Source organism: Calliopsis andreniformis, chromosome 3, assembly GCF_051401765.1.
Source record: "Calliopsis andreniformis isolate RMS-2024a chromosome 3, iyCalAndr_principal, whole genome shotgun sequence".
NCBI lineage: Eukaryota > Metazoa > Arthropoda > Insecta > Hymenoptera > Andrenidae > Calliopsis > Calliopsis andreniformis.
Genome location: NC_135064.1, coordinates 20,466,423 through 20,487,177, shown reverse-complemented (window position 1 = coordinate 20,487,177; position 20,755 = coordinate 20,466,423). Strand labels below are relative to the sequence as shown.

Below are 20,755 nucleotides of genomic sequence, written 5' to 3'. Positions count from 1 at the left end.
ATGGGTCATGGAGCGAGATTTGTGGAAGGAAGGATATTGGGAGTAGGTTTCTCACGTTTGGGGTATTTTTAATTATTTTTTGGAGGACAGAGGGTTGAAAGTTGGAAATGGGATTCGTGTCTGGATTACTTTCAGATGTAGATTAGTGTTAGATGGAGACTGGACTGACCTGTCACATGTGGGTGACTGTTTTGTGAAAAATTTGATTGTGAATAACAGTAAGTTGTTATATGGGGCGATATTAATGAAAGCGTTATTAATGTCTTGAAAGAAGTCTTGTGAAATGTATAACAAGCTATACTTTCCAGGAGATTTCTTTTGAGACTGGAACAGTACCTGTTTTGGATAAATCGTGGGTCATGAAGGTAAGTTAGTGACTAGGAGCTTCTATTACAAAATTTTCAAAATTTTGAATTTGAAAATTCAAATATTTAAATATTTGAATTTTCAAATATTCAAAAAATATTCAAATATTTAAATATTTGAATTTTCAAATCCTTAGACTTTCGAATTTACAAGTTTTCAAATTTTCAGTTCCTCATTTCTTAGTATCTACAACACATACAAAGTTTCTTAATAATTATAACCCCATTTGACAATAACGTTTCACTAACTATTGCAAGAACGACCTGACCCACTCCTGACCTTCTCGCCCCAAGACACCACCCTCTCAACACCTCCTCCAGAAGAATCTCATTCCTCTCCAAAGAATCTCCCACAGATCCTCGAAAGGGTGAAAACGGTATAGATCCCAGTGGCGTGCAGAGATTTATCGCGCATTCTACGCGCAATTAAAGCTGGTCAGGCGTTAGGGCGAGGAGGGAGGGGGCACGTGGTAAGTGCTAACTAATTCCCGATGGTATTCTAAATGCCGGGGCGAGCGGTTTCTCGCTCGATTCTGGAAATGTCACGTTCCAGAGACAGCATATCTACGAGCGCAGCGAAATTCCCCGAGTGCCTCGGTCTATCCAGCTGCCGCGTATCGAGGGGGAGCCCGCGGTTTAATCGACGATCGGGATCGGTTGAATCGGCAGCGCGAACAGCCACGTGCGTAAATCACCGCGGAATCGTTAATTAGCGGGACGATCGAGCTTTCTTGAAAATGTCACCGATCCTCGCCGCCGTACCTCCTCCCAGTGACAGACGCGAAAAGAACGTTTTGGCACGAGCCGATCCCCGTTGGTGGGCAACCGTCGATACGCGCGACGTAATTTGTCGCGATCTCTCTTCCGTTAATTTATCACGCTTCGCAGAATCCACCGGTCGCTCGAGACCGCTGGCCACAGATTAGGCGGCGAGGATAAGGCAGCCTATTAGCATCGGTTCAAATGAGATTTCCGAGTATGCACCGAGAGCTGATCGGCTTATTGCGATTCGCATGTGTTTTGCATATACAGTGGGTGATTAAATTGTTGTGAACGCTTCGAAATTATCATTCATTTGAAGTTTGAGCAAGAATGGAACTTAAAATGATAGCTTTTTTATTGTGAAATATTGTTGTGTAATGTTGTTATGTGTTAATAACATGTGACAATGATTACAAAGCTTTAATCGTTTCTTTAAGGATATGCATGTGCATGAGTATTTTCTTTTATGAGGATATATTTCACTAAAATTATTGAAGCTATAATACCGTCAAAAACGGAAAGTTTTTGTGCCTGTAATAATTTAAGCATTCACTGTATTTCAACGTGGTAGATCGCAACTTGTGGTTGGAGGGCGTTTTTTGTGAGCGGGATTTTGAGATTAGGTTTTCATTTTTGTATTCGTTATGGATAATTATGATGATAGAATTAATATTTTTAATATTATTTTAGAATTATGAAAAGGCGGAGTTTTAGTGCATTAGAAATTAAGTATGTATGTTAAAATTCTTTGAGTTTATAAGACATTATAAGATCTTTTACTTACACTTAGGTTAGTACTCGCTTTTTGCAAAAGAGGGCGCTTTGCTTCTTTGGTGGGCGTAACTTTGAGGTTAGGTTTCGCTTTTATGGCCCATTTTAGATAATTATACTAACTTAGAGTTATGGCATTTATGAAATGTGGTATACGAACAGTGGGCGGCTCATAAATATGCATTCCGATACAATTGCAGATTTCACTCTTTGAAGTTCCTATATTCGATAGACTTTCGACTTGATACTAGCAAGTTCATGAAGCATAATGCACATTTCTGAAATTCATTGATTCAATGAGAGTTCATGTTTGTATTTTTACAAGTGAAGCTAAATAAAAAATAATATGTGAGTAATGTTAACAAATGATAATAATAGCGATGAATTAATAACTGCAGGACCAGCAAGTATTCCTGACAAAAGTCGAAGATAATTTCTCGATAGTCAATCCTGTTAAAATCCTGGACACTACTGGCCCAAACTCTGACTTCGGACAGAAGCATTGAAATTAATGAAGTCGTCGGACTAGGGCCCAGAGCAGGGTAAATTAGAGATACATGGCAACCATTAGAATACTTAACGAGGACGTCATGGTGGGAAGCAGTGCGCGGGTGTGATGATGAATCACTGTCGGCTAGCTCACCGCGGAGCGCGCCCAAGAATATTAAATTAAGTTTACTTATTGTTAACCAAAAAGTTTTGGGCGCCGTCTCCCTGTCTTTTCCTCTCTTCCCTTCCTGCGGCTAACATAGCCTTGGCTTGATGATTTCACTTTTTTCTACGAAACGCACGGAAGCAGTTGAGGATTTCTAACCGCGGCGGGGGTAGAAAGTTCGAAGGATGAGTCAAAGAGAATTCGAGAGATACTTCTATCTTCCTTTTTTTATTCAATCGGCAAAAGCTTTCTTTCTGTGTATAGATATACATGCATGTATATGCATTTAAATTTGCAACCTGTTAAAATTGAAGATGAGAACGAATTGTTAATGTGGAGATCATTTCAGTTCAAACACTAATTTAAAAACTCCCATTTATGAGAATCATTTGTAAGTGTCAAAGACCATCTCCCAAAATCCAAACGATGGAAGAGATTCCTCGGTTCATTTTAACGAATTGCAATGAACAAATTTCTATTTCCTACATCCCCTGTACCTTCCTCGTAGTTAAAAAAAAAAGAACAGTTCGAAAGAGGAGCAGAGCGAAAACATACCGTAGAGAACGCAAGAGAACTCGGGGCGACAAAAATGGACTTTCAGGGAGATAGAGGTCCTCCACCTCTTTTTTCCCCCTTTCTCTCTCTCTCTCTCTTTCTCTCCACCCGCTTGTTTTCTCTTATTCCCTTCCTCTCCCCCACAGCGTCGTCGAAGTCCTTCGGGTTAACGTGTCCTCCGGAGTTGAAATATACAAAATGAAATATGAAATAATGGTTCGTGCCTTGTGGCTGGCTGAAGGCACGGGCGCACCCATATCTACGCCCCCATGCGCCTATGTACCTATACGAGCCTCGTTGTATGTACGCCGATTCCGCATACATATGTACACGGCCATCATATACGTCTGCTTCGCTCAAGTTTTTCGTACTTGCCCTGAACACTTTACGTTCAGGTATTAACCATTCCTACTTGGCTAATGACACTGCTTATAAACGAAGATTGACTATTCAGAGCAATTGTTGAACGTAACGGTCGGATAATGGAAGTTTTTTGGGTTGCGTTTGAATTTGCTCGAAGTATTTTATTAGGGTTAATAATAAACGGGAGTGAAAGTAATGTTCTTGTTTTCTTCTCTTTTCATGAGTTTGAAATCTGAAGCATTGTAACTAAAATTGATGGAGGAAACTAAGGTGCTAACCACTGCATACTGTATACTTAGTACTTAGAAGTAAATACTGAGGCAAAACTAAAACCAAAATTTTAGAGACAAGTGACTCCGCTTTTTAATACGTCAAAATTGGATCTTGTACGATGAATTCTATCGTATCTCTAGTAATTAACCATACTCTCTCACAATTCTTATCCGCGCCATCCTTTCACTCATTAATCCACTTTCTCCAGTCATAATAAAACAAATATCTCCACTACTCCTCGCATCCCCCAAAATAAGACTATCTTAAGTCTCTCACATGAAGGTAAAATTTGTACTCATCAATTTCTCCATTATTCATACGATTCTTCTTCCTTTTCACGCTGCCCGTTAAATCCAGGAGCCCTGGTAAGCATTCGATCACCTTAGTCGTTCAGTGTGTGCCACTTAGAGAACGTAAAAGCGGTTCCGTGGAAAAACTGTGGAACGGTCGCCCACTAACAGCTAGGCCACGTGCATTTCAGGGAAAAAATGGCGAGGTTTGACCCCGCAGGACAGGAGGCCGTACGTCGAGGAGGCCGAGAGGCTCCGAGTCATACACATGCAGGAGCATCCGAACTACAAGTACAGGCCACGGCGTAGGAAGCACGCGAAACGGACTCCGGGGGCACCCTCTTCTCCTCCGTCCGCAACCAACACCACGGGCAATAGGTCTAACCCCGCTGGTACCCCGATTAATCATTCCATGTAAGTCGATATCTTCTCTCGGTTCGTATCGATTTCTCAAGATCATCCGGCCACAGCCAGCGAATTAATCGCAACCACAAGGCGTACGCTCGAACGAGGATCCGGCGAGGCTGATATTCAGATTAATTCCGCGCCGCGTAAATTTTACGGGGTTGGTGCTCGTCTTATCACTGTGTTCGATGATAGGTGGGGTTAATTCATGGGGCTGGTCAAATATCGAGAGAAAATGATATTTGGCGTTAGGTGAAGTACAGAGACGAGAAGAACTAATGCAGGAGGACACTTCGTTTTGATGGCAAGTTGAGAAATGGGCTATGAGGAGATTGTAATAGGAGGGTAGCTAGGATTATTAGGGTATTTAGAATAACTAGGATGATTTGAGTATCTAAGTTAACTAGGGTAATTGGAGTAGCTAAGGTATGTAGGGTAACTAGGAGGGTGTCTAGGAAAAGTGAAGTGACTAGGACAACTAGGATAACCAGAGTAACTAGCATGACTAGGGTATATAGGATATCTAGGGTGTTTAGGGCAATAAGGGTATCCAGGATAAATAAGGTAACTAGAACAACTGGGGTAAGTGACGTAACTAGCTCGGCTAAGACAGCTAGGATAATTAGAGTAACTAGCGCAACAAGGGAAGGTAGGAAATTAGTGCAACTAGAATAACTAAAACAACTAGGACCAATCTGACACGCATTCTTCTCGCTGGACTTCTCATCTCTGTACAGTACATGAAGATATAGGTTCTCGTAATTACTTCCTATAGGAATGACGAAATGTTCAATGCTCATTTTAGGTCCAAGATGGATAACTACCAAGGCATTCCTCAGATCCCGTGGGGTGGCCATTCACCGATCTCATCCCTGTATCATCAGCAGCAGCAACAAGGTATTCAGGAATACAAATCGGAGAACAATTCCTTGTACGGTAGCCCTTACACACCAATCATCCACACGCCGGAGATATCACCAGTTGCCAGTCCAGAGCCTGATGGTGAGATCCTGAACTTGTCTCATTAGTATGCGAACAGATATTCGTCTCTTCAGCACTTCAGAAAATCAGACCTCCAAGCTAGAAGTCTTAAATTACATTTTACAGAAAATTATGATCTTTTAGATATGTAGCGATTGTGTTCAGAGATTCACATGTGAATGAAAAATTTCTGTTAATCAGGCGATGGAACGCATTTGTCATCCAACCAGAATCCAGATCCAGAACGAGACCTGCTGGAGGGTACTTCGAAACAGCATGGGGAAATGAGCGAGCAAACGAAACGGTACTCTTTCATGAATACCGATAATCAGTTGCATACGGGCCATGCTAGCAGTACTAACATATCGTCGTGTCAGAATTCTGGTGCTTACACGGATACCCTGACATATAAGAAATCAGTGAGTATCACATAAATACAAGCATTCAAACCCATAGAAAATGCTTGCACAGTGTTCGATTTGTCAAAATGACTCGTTTGTCTTTAACACTTTTCAGGTGAGTTACTTAAACTTCGAAAGACAACCTTCAAGCATAGCAGCGGTAGGTATCGCAAATGGTATGATGGTGTCATGTAACAAACTGCGCTCTGGATTCGAAAACGTTGGCTCCGTCACCGGCACTTTTTACCCACCTGTCGCATCTCCACACGATCAGTCGCTGCAGCATTATACTAGTGCTCAAACCTCGAAGACTGCCAACTATTCAATGCAGTCCACCGTTGAAGGCAACTACAACCCTGTCCAGTGTGCCAATCGACAGCAGTCCATGGGGATTCGCGGGGCTGCTGAAGGCTGTTCTGGTAATGCTGCATTCACTTCTACTAGCTTATCATCGATCCCACTCTTTCTGCTTATTTTCTTTTACCACTTACGTTTGTAGTAATAGTGTACCCTTTTACAGAGATGTAAGTATTTAAGAGTAGTAATAGTTTGCGATTTTTTGCATCCATATTTTTTCCCCACTTTGTCACCTACCTTTTTTTAGATCAGTTTTTGAAGCTGAGTTTGCGGAGTGAACTTTGCTTTTAAAATAACCACCGACTACCTTCCAGGTGTCTCACACCGGTATCAAATAGGCCATCACCAAGAGTACCAAACCGAAACAACCGCCAACACGGGTCAGCAGCATTCGATACTTGGACACATGGACCCTGGCATGACCGCAGAAGAGGAGCAGCAGCAGGCGATGCAGCTGGAGAAGTACTTTAAATACTCGCACCCCACAAGCGTGACCCACACGAGCATGTCCTCGCAGAACTTGCTCGACAGTAATCACAATTACGCCAGTGACCTGCGTTACTATGCCCCTCAGCAGACGCAGATAGACATGTCGAACTCTCAGTGTATTGTCGACGATCAAAACAAAGACACGCGATGCTCCAACGTGGGCATTGGACACACGATGGAGCAGTATCATCAGGGTATGGATGTCGCGAAGTATTCGGAGCATTCGTCGCAGCAACAGGCCCAGCAGCAACAACCTCAGCAGTCTCAGAGCCTCGAACACGTGGCAAAGGCCGAGGACGACTTCAGTGTTATACTTGCCGATGTGCGCAAGACATGTTACAGTAGCTAGTGTTCCCTTTAGACAGTTTTTTTTCGATAATCGGCCGACTTACTTTATGGCTGTAGTACCAAGAACGTTCAGCGTGCGATCAGGGGCGGATTTAAATTTTTTATATCCTAGGCTATCATATTTTTGCTGCCACGTAATGAAAGGAGAATAGAAGGAGTAGAGAAGAGGGGGATTATAAGTACTTAAGGTACCAAAGTCGAAAGTGTTTTTTATGAAAGTTGAATATACAGGGTGATCAAGGACAGATGTCAGAAATTGTAGGAGGTGATTCTACACGGTAAAATGAGACGAAATTGTATTTCAGCTTTCGTTTTCGAGTTATTAATTCTTAGGAGAGTGTCTAAAATACGAGTGGATTGTGTCTGACTGAGGACTTACTCTACTGACTTCGCTGTGTACAAGGTAATGCACATTGGCAGTAGAGTAACTCTTAAATCAGACACTTCACGCGATTTTTAGATATTTAAAACTCTGAAACGAAGTCCCAAACGCAATTTCGTCATTCTTGATATATTCTTTTAAATTTTTTATATTTATTACTTATTATTTTAAATCTTTTTAGGTCTACATAAAATTTTGCAAGTTTATTGACGAATTAATTTAAATGAATGGAATTTAAAATGCCAATGCATTTAAGCACTCTTGATTTATATATTTGTACGTATATAATTTTTTATATAAATTTTTCCCTAAAAATGCCGCCCCCTAAAACTTGCCGCGCTAGGTTATAGCCTATTCAATTTATACATAAATCCGCCTCTGCGTATGGTAGCGTTTTACGGAAAATTCTGTGCTTATACACATTTTATACTGTGTATATGTTTCTGGTGCTAATGTCCAGAGCTTTAGCGGATTTTTATAGATAGTGATCTTTTTTAAAGAATTTTAATCGTGGACTTTGAATACCATGAGTTTTATACATAGTAGAATTATTTAATTTATACCACGGTTATTGGCGTGTTCAGTAACGAAATCATTGAGACCAAGAACTTTACTGTTAAGCTACTTTTTATCCACCTTTGTACCCATGGTACGACATGGCACTGTATACTTAGAACATATCACTACATATCTATCCACGAGAATAGATCGTTCGAACATGTTTAGTAGCGAATTAATATAGTATTGAGAAATTTTATTCTGTCTTCTGTCGGTGATTATAAACATGTGTATAAGCACGATTTCTTTTATTTTTCTCTGTTCAGCTGACTGAATGAAATTCATTGTAAATGTAGCGTAAATAGCGAAACGACTTCTCTTTATTCTTTACTCACATAAGCTTCTATTTTCATAGATCTACTATCCTACCTAGCATACAGTTATGTGTAGCGTGGCAATAAACGTGGATATTTTATCGTCTGATATTAAATTTGGAGTACGTTGTAAAGAACACTGGTGAGTACTAAATTATTATGATTATTGTATCGTACTTAATAGAGACAATTATGAACGTTCAGCTGAATTGTCGCGGATATTGTCCAGTCGAATTTCCGTTTAATTGTTACTAGGTTAATTAATTATACTTGTTATGGTGAACCATTGGATCGTGCAACAGTGATTCGTGTTTGAAATATGTTAATTTAAAGGTATGAGCGATTACTGCTATGGACATAATCAAACATGATTATTATTTATTCGTTCTTTTTATTAAATATATATAAAAAATATGTGTATAAGTTACAATGTCATGTGTAAAGTTGAAATTATACACGATGAGTTACGTAGAGTTCCGATTCGAAGTGTCGATAGAAAAACGTCTAAATCTTAAAAGTTACGTACACCTCTCCTTTCATTCTTATTATACAATCCTTATCCTATTCTTCAGAAACAAAATCTCACGCAGTAACGGGTCACGTGTTGGTAAATCAGTCCATTTGCTTTTTGGGAGTAGCATCCCAGCATTGAGTGACACTGTTTCGAACAGGAACAATCGTTTCAAATACTCCCCACATTTTGGACCATATTAGAGTATTAAACTATACGCCCTCCTTGGTTTTTGTGTACAGGATGGCTCGTAAGTCATGGTTCAAATGGATTCAAGGAGATTCTAAGATTTAAAGTAAGACGAAATTGTATTGGAGGCTTCGTTTTCGAATAAAATATATTTGAAAATTAGTCGAGTACGTATGCACCTAGTAACTGATGCTATGAATTTCACTACAGACCGCTGCTTAATTTGTGATACAATCTTAATACAACGATATCATAAAAGGACTTATTTACTATCAGAATACTACTATTGCCGACTCGTATCGGTCATAGCAGCGATCTATGTATAGTGAAATTCGTAATATCAATTATTGGTTGGGTGCAAGTGTACTCAACTGATTATCAAGTGCATTTTTTTCAAAAATTTCATTATTCTTGATTTTCGTCTAATTTCGAGTCGTAAAATTGAACCATCCTGTATAGTAAGCTCTTAAAAGTATTCGAATACTTGACTGAAACGTTATCAACGTTTTATTAAATTGACTATTTAAAAACTGACTATATTTCAACCTAGTTTTCGAATACTTTCACGAACTACTGTATGTTTCCCATAGCATTTTGTACATGCACGTATAATGACACATATAATTCATCGAAGTGCTAAAACGATAACGTCTCGTCAGCGATTTGCCTATGCTCTGTAACTATGTATACACCTATTTCGTACTTATGTACAGATGTACAAATGTGTCGGTGTTCCGTATATCTGACTTGTTACAGTCGTACAAGTTATTCATTCAAGTGTCGTACTTGCTTACACGTAGATGTTTCAACAAAGTTCGAGACAAACTGTATGCCGTTTCATTTTCTTTTCTATTAATATGCGTAACTGTTAGTAATGCAAACGTATCGGCAAGCCAGTGACATCAGTGGCTGCCTTTTTGACGCTTGTACAGTATAAATTGCATAAATATCTGACGACAGGCGTAAGTATGTGCAATATTTTTTCCTCTACGTTAAAGGTCTCGTTTACATGCGATCTTTTGTTCGCGAAAAAATGCAGAGAACTGCATTATGTGCGCGCACGAGCATACACACATACATACACGCGATACATTTCGTATTAAATTGGACAGATATTGCAGTCTTCTTTATAGTGATTCACCATTAAATATATACCCTCATTTCGTTCTCTTAAATATAAAGCAATCTCTTTATACAAATTGATAACTTCATCCACCAGGTATTTGCAAAACTTATGCTACATACTGTACACAATTCGATTGATAACTAGAGTATATACAAGTATAATTTAATTACACTTCACTTTTTGCATTTACAACATACCATGGAAGTATTTAAATGCTTGTGATTATGAGTTCCAATCCATAAAACATAAAAGTCAAATAAAAAAGTTCAGAAATCTATTTCAAAAATATTTGAAGTTGTGTGCGATGTTATATAATTGTGAAACACTTGTTTGTTGTTCGCAAAGATAAATTATGCGAAGATCACAAAAAATTATATGCAAATGTTTGTTCTATATTTGAATACGAGCATTTGGAATACTTTCATGATTAACTATACATCAGAACGTATTCCCTACATTATGTACATTTAAATTTCACTTATGCTTATAATTGGCAGCTTTACAAAGTCATGTACAAAATTCTTCGTAGACGCACGTGTCATTATACACGAGTAAATTACATCCCGAGATTTTCACGTTACCCTGCCTGGATTATTTGCAACCCACGATGCCTTAACAGTGTACATACGGACATTTATTATCGACTATTGCCAGTTCCATTTTATAAGTGTAAGCAGGAAGAACGAGTGTTGATTTTCACCGAGGAACTATACTTTTGACAAGGTATGTGAATTTGATATTTTGCTTAAATTGCACGTGTACTGCCTGTGACAATATACGTATGTATATATAAATTATTATGCGTGAAATCAACATTAGGGATGGTTTCGTACTCAATATTCTATACATATGTAAACAGAACTGAATAACCGTGTTCAAAACTCGGAAACGAGCTCGAAATTTGAGAAAACTCGAGGCACGATGGAATATGATCCATACCCATGTTGATCTGCACATTTTATGTTACATTCTGTTAACAATTTGACGATACATTGTGCATTTTGTGAGCTACACCAGGAATTATTAAATGCATTTTTAATAAATACAGTAAAGTTTGAGAATTCGATGACTGAGGCATCAAAGTGGAACATAAATATTTTAAGATATGATTTAGATCTCTCAGGATTATAGTTCCGTTTCCCCAAATTTTTTTTTTGATTTGCTGTATCTTTTATAATACAATATTTAAAGTGTTATATTAAGGGAATATAAATATTGCTGTTATCTATAAAATCTATAAAAATGAAAATATATCTAAAACCTTTAACTTTATATTAACTAACCCAGACCCATGCTATACAGTTCGATTTGTGAAGGTGTCAAGATAAAAGTCCAAGTATATTGATAATTTTTTTAAATATTTTTGTGATAGATAAAATAGTTTACCTTTTTAAAATTGAGCACTGTGAGAAGCTCGTAATTATTACAGTAAATTATGTGCATGTATGCAGCGGAAGAATCTTGGAAAGTTTATAACATCAATAATACCTTAGCACGTGCGAATAAATTGTAAAAATATTCTGAGCAAATGCTTACTATTGCAGCATTGAAAGATTAATTTCAAATAAATATAACTTTTAAAAAGAGATGAAATTTGAAAACATTATTAATTATGTGCTATTCATGGATCTTGTGAGTATAGAAATTTCTATATTGAATGACAATATTATTTTTTATAAATCAGGGCCTACATATCTACAATGTTCTCATATGTCATTCATCCCATATACAATTTTGTTTCATTTTAGAGTAATATGTGAATATAAAACATTTCCTACAAGTTTTAATGCCACATTTATATGGAGTGGCCACCTTTTTACCATCACTTTTACTTTTACAGAATTTTAAACCACATGGATACCACCCAATGCATAATTCTAAAGAGCATGTGCAAGGTGTCCACATGTTAGATGTGTCTGCACATCTTGTTCCAAATAATGATTTAGAGTCATTCGTACCTTGTACTATTGAATTTGTGCTGGTGTTGTATACAGCTGCCATAAGTGCAAGTTCTGAAGAACCTATTGATATCACACCAATTATAATATCACTCTATTATATTATATACAGGGTGATCCTCTCGCTTGGAGGCTCAAAGACAGTGCCACTACAAAAATATTGCAGTAGGATTCTATTGTGATTTAAGAGGCTCACAACTTTCTTGTGCATTTCTTGACAGAAAATGTGGTGACTGTCTTTGAGATTACAAGCAATAGAATTACCTTACATAATGTTATTATTAGTTCGTAGAACTTACCAGGCCTCTGAATCCACTGTTTTATATCTTCATTTCTGGTGTACGCAGATCCAGCTGCTTCACCACAAAGTGTGGCGATGTGTTTAGAGATATCCTTAGATTCTGACACATCCAAAAACAAGTCCATAGTATAATTCACATGACCCTTGTCTTCTTCTGCCACACGAACAGTGCCTGGATTTTTCTGCCTCAATTTCGACATTGCATCAGAGGATATAAAATCCACTTTGAAAAAGTGATTCACAAAGCACAAGACTTGATACTGATTCTGCCCACGTTCTTCTTCACCAAGGACCAAAGCTTTTATAATTTGTACTTCCTAAAGGAAACATCACAGTCTTATCTCACTGTTCTCAGAATATATTAATAGGACAAGAAATTTAAAAAGAATATAATTACATTTTTGAAGTCAATCAGCTGTGTAACCAAAGTACCATCTGAGCACTGAAATTCCAGGGTAATTACATCTTCCGTAACATTGGATGAAATTGTTTCCGATAAAATATCTCCACCCTAAGAGGGAACAAAACAATAATGCTATATATAAACATCTATTATTAAATTGTTATCCAGCATCGTTTTCTTTTCTGGAGGTTAGTGTAGTGAATTGTCACGAAATGCAACTGCACTTTTGGAATGATCGTTCTCACGATTATACACTATGTTTATTATTAATGATGAAATGTACGCGAAACTGGTTCCTACCTGATTTCTGACATTTATGAGCAAATGAGTTGTACAAACACCGTACAAATATTGCAACAAGAGGCAGATAGAGAGTAATTCGTTGAGTTTCTTCATTGTCGCATGTTGTAATTGCATTTATGCTGATATCAACCACTGCTGCAATTAACTTCGATGAATCGACATTTGCCTGGTTGATAAATATTTTAAATATAACCTATTAAAAAGAATCTCCTACTCCAGAAGCTCCATCATGGCCGAAGTGTGGTTGGCTCACTGACAACGAGACTGATCTGTATATGTGTGTTGGATACAGTATGGTCACAGACGAGTATACAGGATAGACTGGACAAGAAATGCTTTTTTCTGTCCCTCGCTTTTGGGGCTCTACAGCCCCATTACCATTTTTGTGTCACGCCCAACGTTAGCGGCTGTGCTTGAAATAAGAGCGCAGCGCTACAAGTAGTAAGAATTAAAATTATAATACCGACGGGAAATAAATACAGGGTATCCTGACACCAACCAGATAATAATTATTACCTAGTCAGTGGTGGGACACTCTGTGTATTGGATGGTATGGTAGGAATATTTTCTCGTCTGCTGACATTACCAGCGTCAGTGATTAAAACAATGCAGTTCCTACATTCACCGCCTGAAGTTGCTGAGGGCGCTCGAAGGCAGTGATTTTTTGAGAAGTCGGTATTACAGAATGTGAGGCACGAAAGTCCATTACATGTCCGGTCTATCCTGTGTATTTGTTGTGTTCAGACTGTTTAACAGGTTTAACTCATGATTTAACTAATTATTATTTTTTATCACACTACTGTTGCGAGATGCGAGTATCATATCACATGTTCCAAAATACCGTCTCTCGATAACCTCCTTTCAAAATTGTCACCATAATTTAGTTCTAATATTTACCGCTGGGGGCGTAAGAATCTTTTTTCAAGTCAAATTAAAATTGTTTCTGAACTCATATACTCTCTTCGAGTCTTCGAATTGTAATAGAAGTTAAAGCAGAGAAAGTCCTCAAGTATTTCAATTGAACGATTATTAATATAGGTATATTTTTATTCTATTGAATCTATATTCAATCATTTCGTATACATGCACACATGTATGTAAAGAAATATACACATTTGTACATCGAATCATTTTTAATGTATCGAAGCTTACAATCAGTCTATACCTTGTAGTAAAACATAGAGTTATGAATTCGAACTATATCATGTGATTCGCTGAAATATATGGGAAGGTTTGTTTCAATCATAGATAGAGATCGTGTCATCAAGTTATACAGGGAGCACGTGAAATTGTGCGTCAACCGCTCGTGATAACCTCGTCAAGTGGAATGATTCATCCAAGTATACACTAGGTATGTACACCCAAAACAATGCTGCGTTATGGCTGTAACTAGAGACATAACTCATCTCGTATCCGTAACTGATACAAAGGTCTCGCTGCGCTACTATTGAGGTTTTGTTCCCACTGGTAATTTATTTCTGTCATTACCGAAAGCTGTAAACTCATTGTTAAATACTAAGATCTACAACTGTTAACCCCATATCCCATTATAAGTTTTTCCGTAGAATATTATAGTACATATATGATATCCTAGGCATGGTTATCAAACGCAGAATCTACTATAATATTCTACATCTAACGTTGTAACAGTACACGAGTAGTGCAGTAGCTATCGTAATAAGGAAAGGTGATAACAGGTGCTGTAGTTTAGGATTGCAATGCGAGCTTTAGGGGGAGTTGATATCTTACATCAACAAACTACTGTGACCGTCTGGCGTGTAATAGATACATTCTTTCGTGCATTATTGTTTGTATATACGTATCAAATGATAAAATTTATAGAATTTGCTCGATTCTACATTTATTCTTTGATATCGAATCTCGAAGTCTTATCTACTTTTATTGTCACACTGCAATTGAAATATTTTATTAACAAGTAACGACTAGACTAATATAGAATTATTTTTCTTATTGAGTGAAAATTATTTACTATGCTAGACCTAATTAACTTTCTATAATAATCAATATGCAAAGTGTTCAAATTGTGGAATATGTAAACGATATCAACGGCTCCTAGCGTAAAACGCAAGAATTTAGGTTAGTCGCCATTTTAGTTACTCATATTGTTTTAGTTAGCGACCCTTCTTAGTTATTTCGAACGATTCAAATCGAAAGTATCGCGCGCCATTTAGTGGTCAGCGCCATGAAGGAAGACGCCTTATGCGTCGACTGCCTAGTAATCATTTAAAAGAACGATATTAAAGATTCAGTGCAAGTATCTATATCATTCACAGACGCAGCGTGGTTATTTAAGTGAAGAAGGAGTGAAATAAGACGAGACAGTAGAACTGATATGCTAAAAACAGAAAATGATGGTAGGGGACGAAGGTGCAGCAAGAGGGATGTAAATCAGTGGTTCTCAGTCGCCCTAATATCGTGTATGTACGTACTTTTAACCTTTCTAACGAAGTTTAAACATTGCTCAGATTACTAAATTGTTCTAAATAACATTAACTGTAACACAATTCTACTTTTCTTAAATAATTTCATATCTAAGCGAAACTTAAGGTTATCAAAGAGCTGTTATATTTAGTATTATACATATTTTAGTTTCAGGGTTAAGTGACCGATCAGTAACAGTTCATCACAGTACTCCACCGCGGGCAGGAAGGCTGCACAACTTCAGGACACGAGCAGTGAGCGGGATCTCATCATCCAGGTGACTAAAATAAGCTTTCAAAGTTTGGCTGCTCGTTTCTAGGACAAGCCGCGTACAAGTGTCATGATTACTCCCGTTACCTGCTTTGGGAACCGCTTGCACAAAGGGTCAGAGAAAGAGACACGGAAAGAGGGAGGGAAACGGGCAAAAGAAAAGACACATGGCAGAAGAGAGAGGGAAAACAGTTGTGAAGCACGAACAGGGAAAAACGACGACAGAGTTGGAGGTCGCTTCGGGGTGGGGGGCTGCACACGCAAGTATGAAGAAGAGGACGGACGTTATTAACACTATGCATCATGCACCCGGCCCAGACGGGGGCGTAGCGAGGCTTTTTATTGCTCTGTAGATAAATCACAACGAAATACTGCAACTTGACGACTCTCCTCCGCACGCTTTATTCTGATTAAACTTCGGTACATCCAGGTGTCGGGTTATTTCCACTTTAAGATCTCGTCGAGCTCCTGTTTTGTTCGGTTCTCGTCCGAGCCTTGAACCAATCTAGGGCTGGGATGGTCTCGTTTGGTATTCTTTAAACTTTTTCCCCGTGGATGGGGAAATATGACTCATCGAATTCTTATAATGACCAGAAACATTGTGAAAAGTTTGTGCCCAGTCTTTTTGTGAGAATATACATGTGTATGTAAAACTCTACATTATAATCGAAGTATCAACCTACGTGACAAAATTTGCGAGAGTGAGTAGACGAACGCTCGTTACGAGGACACGACGTGGAGTCGCACATGGGATACGCAGGATATGTGTGCCGATTTTTTCCTAATGGGAAAAGACGAGACGGTTAAAAAGTAGTTATAAAATTCTCGCTACAATTATTCTTTTAGTTTACTATAAAGTAGTAAGACTGCATTTGTATCATATATGCACATTATCTGACTGCACATCCATTGTGCCGTGTGTTCGATCCAAATATATTCTACACTTTTGTATCATCAAGTTATTTGTAAATTCTAATGATTGAGCATAGAGGAATTGAGGAAATCCTGCAGCGTTTTAAAGGAGAAACAAGCTAGAAATTTTTAACAGAAAGAATTTGCGCTATGAATTGAGCTCTTGAAAGGGAATTGAAAGGTTCTTTCCTATATGAACTTTCAAAGTACTCTCGACGTATTTCAGACGCTCAATCTTCTTTTATCGAATTCTCCGATTTTCTTGGGCTATCCTCGTATTCAATGTAAATCCTTTTCATGCTTCGCGATGCCTTCTGTTGTTTATTTTAACGACTTTAACGGGACGGCCAATAGAATTGTATCTGTTTTTGTGAACGTTGCGTCCGTACCGAGTCCCCAGTGTCTACAGATATTCCAGCGACCGTAAACATAAATCGGTCCTCGCAGAATCGATCGCCGTGCCGGCACACAATACATTTCTCCTCGTTCAGCGGCGTAACGCGTTAGCAGCTGCTAGCCTCCATTTGTACGTCTACCAAATTTCATTTCCAATTCCAATAGCCGCCAATCTCCGAATTGATCGGAATAAGGTGAACAGGGACACCAGGAATCGCTGTCTAGTCCGAAGTTACGCTGTCGCGAATTTTAGGATTCGCTACAGAATCCCTAACGTAGCTACAGAGAAGGTAGTTATCTATTCAACCCACAGTCTTGAAATATAAACTTTGACTGGGATGGAAATGGACCTGGATTCGAGGGATCCAGTTAGAGTATATATTTCGTTTCATTATTGAACACTTCTGAGTGTACTTCCTATTCTACTGATCATTACAGCAGCCAAGAAATTGAAGCTGCGATTATTTAAGTAGATAGAATAGTATTAATACATTTATTTCATTCCTTTCTTTCAATAACTATATTCTTCTTGATACTTGTACGCAGTACAGCTTTTTCTACATTTTTAACACTATCTTTAATTATCTAGTTTCATGTGTAACAATATGGCACCAAAGAAATTAAGCAAATCTTTACTCATATGAAAATTCTAATATTTTTTATTTCGCGTGGAATAACACAAAACAGCAATCAACTCTTGGAATTTCCTAATGTACATGCATCTTAACGTCTGTCTAATTTTTTCCAGAGTTTCCATTACGACGACAAATCGTTGCATCTGTGACTTCAAGTGATCTATCGACTTCATAGTCAGACGTTCGGAAAAAGGGTCACAGACAGGAGTCCACGTCTCTCCATGCGAGTTTCTGTTGGGTACAGCTGCGCCTCGGTTGACAGGAATTGTCCAGGGTATCGCGTTCCGTTTGTTAGCAAGCTGAAACAGATAAGGACGCCGTGATCTTCCACTGGCTTCTGTGAGTAGGCAAATGTAAATTCGAGGTAAGTCACTTTGGAAGTTGGTATACTGGGTGTATGGGGGCCACGGCAGTTTACACGACCGCAGCGGCGCAGCGTAGAACAAAATGGCTTAGTCCTGATATCTGACTGTACGGTTCTGTCGCGTTATCCTCCTCGGAAGTTGGCTAATTTCGCTTTAAACCCTGTCCCATGGTTGCGTCTCTACGGTCACGCTGAAAGTTGCTGAGCGCATTAAGTGACGGAGTGAATGTGGATTAATAAGAATCGAGCTTTCGATTACAATTGCTTACCATCTATTACATTGGGAATTGACTAACCCTCTGTTAAGTAGAGCAATAGAACATGGTAAATTCTGGTTCCCTACGTGGGAATATGTAGGACTTCATGTAACAAAAGGTTGCAAAATTAAAATGGATAGACGGATGTTGCAAGTTTTTTAAAATATGAATTTTAAAGGTTTCCACCCAGATAATTATTTCGGTAAAATATTTTTGTAGTATGTTATTATACAGTTCTGTGATCGTTTAATTATTTTTGCCTTATGAACACTTTTCAATGTTTTATATTTAAAATGCTTTATCGAAAAATTTTTAGTGAAATTATTGTTGTGGTATAATTAAAAGCTTCCAAAGAACGTAATTTCTAGTCTAGTTTTTCTATTAAAAGGAAGTTTTTGTATACTGCTCAATTTCGGATTTTAATTTTTACGTTGGCCTCAAGCTGAAGTTCTCATTCAATTTTCCATAGAAATTGTATGGTTTAAGAGCAGTCGCAAGGGTGGACGGCGCTTATTCATTCTTTTCAATGAATTTCGCGCACGCCCGCGCGCGAAAGCGACAAAAACATTGAGAGAGCAGTAGACTACATTTTAATTTACTCCGTACTTTAGATAGTGAACACGTACCACTGTGGAACAAGTTATTTCGACCTTGGTACTTAGGACTTCCTTATCGCGTCTCGCTTACATTAGTGATAGTGGGGGTGTAAATTCGTGTCGAGATAATACTCGAGCATTTTATCCAGTGCAACTGCGTACCTTCGTTATTTTCTGTTAAAGGGCTTACCTGCACCATAAGCAGCAATTTCTCATTTCACTCTAATATCATTTCACATATTTTTGTGAAAAAAAAGTTTTACTCCGATAGCTCGTGAAATCATTTTGCAAATTACTATATTTGACATTAAAATTAAAGCTCTGTGACATTTTCCATATCTTTTGTGAAACATGTTACGCTTTTCGATATAACGAGCATAGGATTATCAAGAAACAATTTAATTAGTAAATTCCGCGTTGCTTTATTACTTTGCCTCGCATAAATATGAAGTTTTTATAGGGAGTTCATATGTAAAACGAATCTTACGCTGATTAATTCCATTCTGTACATCCCCTCATCGGGGGTGAAGAGGGTCACCATTGTGATGGTCGAGATAATACCGCGGTGGAGCAAAATAGGTTAGTCTTCCCGATATTCCAGTCGACTCTATACTGCAATAACCTGTCGAGTTTGCTAATTTCGCCTTAGGTATTGTGGTATTTACAGTCCTGCGCTCGGTCAAAGTTATTTCGTCTCTCTCAGGCATTACAGCAGTCCTTATCGTTTCACGTAGAAGTACTATTAGACACAAATGATGGATTCGTTTAGTAGTTAGTGAAATATTCTTGTTCACCCATATGCACCTATGAGATCCATTCTTATAGTCATACTAAACATTTAATTTTTTCGCTACTTTTCGATTTTTACGAAGATAGACGAAATTGTGTTCGAGGCTTCGTTTCTAAGTTATTAATTGTTAAAGAAGCACTTGAAATATGAAGTGTGTCTGATTATGGACTGATTCTACTGCCTGCATGCATTAGACAGGTTAGATATAGCGAAATCAGTAGATCAAGCCTCAGGATCAGACATAGCGAAGTAAATAGAATATGTTTTGTGTCAGGCACAGCGAAATCAGTAGAATAAGCCCCAGGCTCAGGCATATCGAAGTCAGTATAATACGTTCTATGTCAGACACAGCGAAATCAGTAGAATATATCCCCAGTCAGACACATTTCACGCGTATTTTACGCGTCCTCTCACCAGTCAGTCATCCAGGAATAAAACCCCGAACGCAATTTCGTCTATCTTCATTTTCATCTTATCTTAACAGGTAGAAATCACATTTTAAAATTCCTGCCATCTGTCGTCGAAAAGCCTCTATATTCTAAAAGTAAATCCTTTCATAAGGATAATATTTCTAAAAGAGTAACAAGATTATTTAATCTTAAATTATATTTTTATGATCGTCAGAAATTCCACGGTTTATATACGATAAAAAGAAAGCATTAGGGATAATTCATATACACTGATTGATAGCAGGGGCACAGAATTTCAAGGCACCCAGCTTTCAGCCAAGCAAGGATACACGGTCTCGTACAGCCATTAAAGTATCCTGAATATCTCAAAGCATCGCGCAGAGCAGAGCCACTTAAATATGAAACGCGCTGTCAGCAGTCTCGTTTCGGTTCATCGTTTAAAGGATCCCGTAAAACCGGTTAAAACTTAAGCCCCGTGGGCGCGAAAATCCTACGCTTAATAGCATCGCGAGCATAACACGAATTATCCATACGACGGTATCTATTATGCACAGATTGTAACCGCGGCGATAAATGACGCTGATAATAGCGAAAGCTTGTCCCGATTTGATATTTATAACGTC

At 38.2% G+C, this 20,755-nt stretch overlaps 2 protein-coding genes across 2 annotated transcripts in view; one reads left to right on the top strand and one right to left on the bottom strand.

Annotated features, from left to right (window-relative positions):
• Window positions 1-7,264, top strand: part of LOC143177149 (uncharacterized) — a 39,888-nt gene extending 32,624 nt beyond the window's left edge. Inside the window, exons 4-8 of the mRNA XM_076374958.1 lie at window positions 4,226-4,448; window positions 5,245-5,441; window positions 5,622-5,839; window positions 5,937-6,240; window positions 6,493-7,264. Coding sequence (XP_076231073.1) covers window positions 4,226-4,448; window positions 5,245-5,441; window positions 5,622-5,839; window positions 5,937-6,240; window positions 6,493-7,016 — 1,466 coding nt within the window. The 3' untranslated portion in view covers window positions 7,017-7,264. The remainder of the gene's footprint in view (window positions 1-4,225; window positions 4,449-5,244; window positions 5,442-5,621; window positions 5,840-5,936; window positions 6,241-6,492) is intronic.
• Window positions 7,265-11,795: 4,531 nt separating this feature from the next.
• Window positions 11,796-13,290, bottom strand: Oaf (BRICHOS-like domain-containing protein out at first). Its single transcript, XM_076374959.1, has 4 exons — window positions 13,058-13,290; window positions 12,752-12,865; window positions 12,353-12,671; window positions 11,796-12,116 (listed from the first exon to the last, which is right to left on the bottom strand). The coding sequence occupies exons 1-4, from the start codon at window positions 13,172-13,174 to the stop codon at window positions 11,809-11,811; spliced, it is 858 nt and encodes a 285-aa protein (XP_076231074.1). The 5' UTR covers window positions 13,175-13,290; the 3' UTR covers window positions 11,796-11,808.
• Between the last annotated feature and the right edge of the window lie 7,465 nt (window positions 13,291-20,755).

Bases quoted from the DNA above. Each gene is read 5' to 3' on its own strand.
- Oaf (XM_076374959.1), bottom strand. From the start codon at position 13,174: ATGCAATTACAACATGCGACAATGAAGAAACTCAACGAATTACTCTCT. The intron at 12,866-13,057 runs GTAGGAACCAGT...GTTCCCTCTTAG, and splicing joins TCATAAATGTCAGAAATCAG to GGTGGAGATATTTTATCGGA. The intron at 12,117-12,352 runs GTAAGTTCTACG...TGATATCAATAG, and splicing joins ACAGTGGATTCAGAGGCCTG to GTTCTTCAGAACTTGCACTT.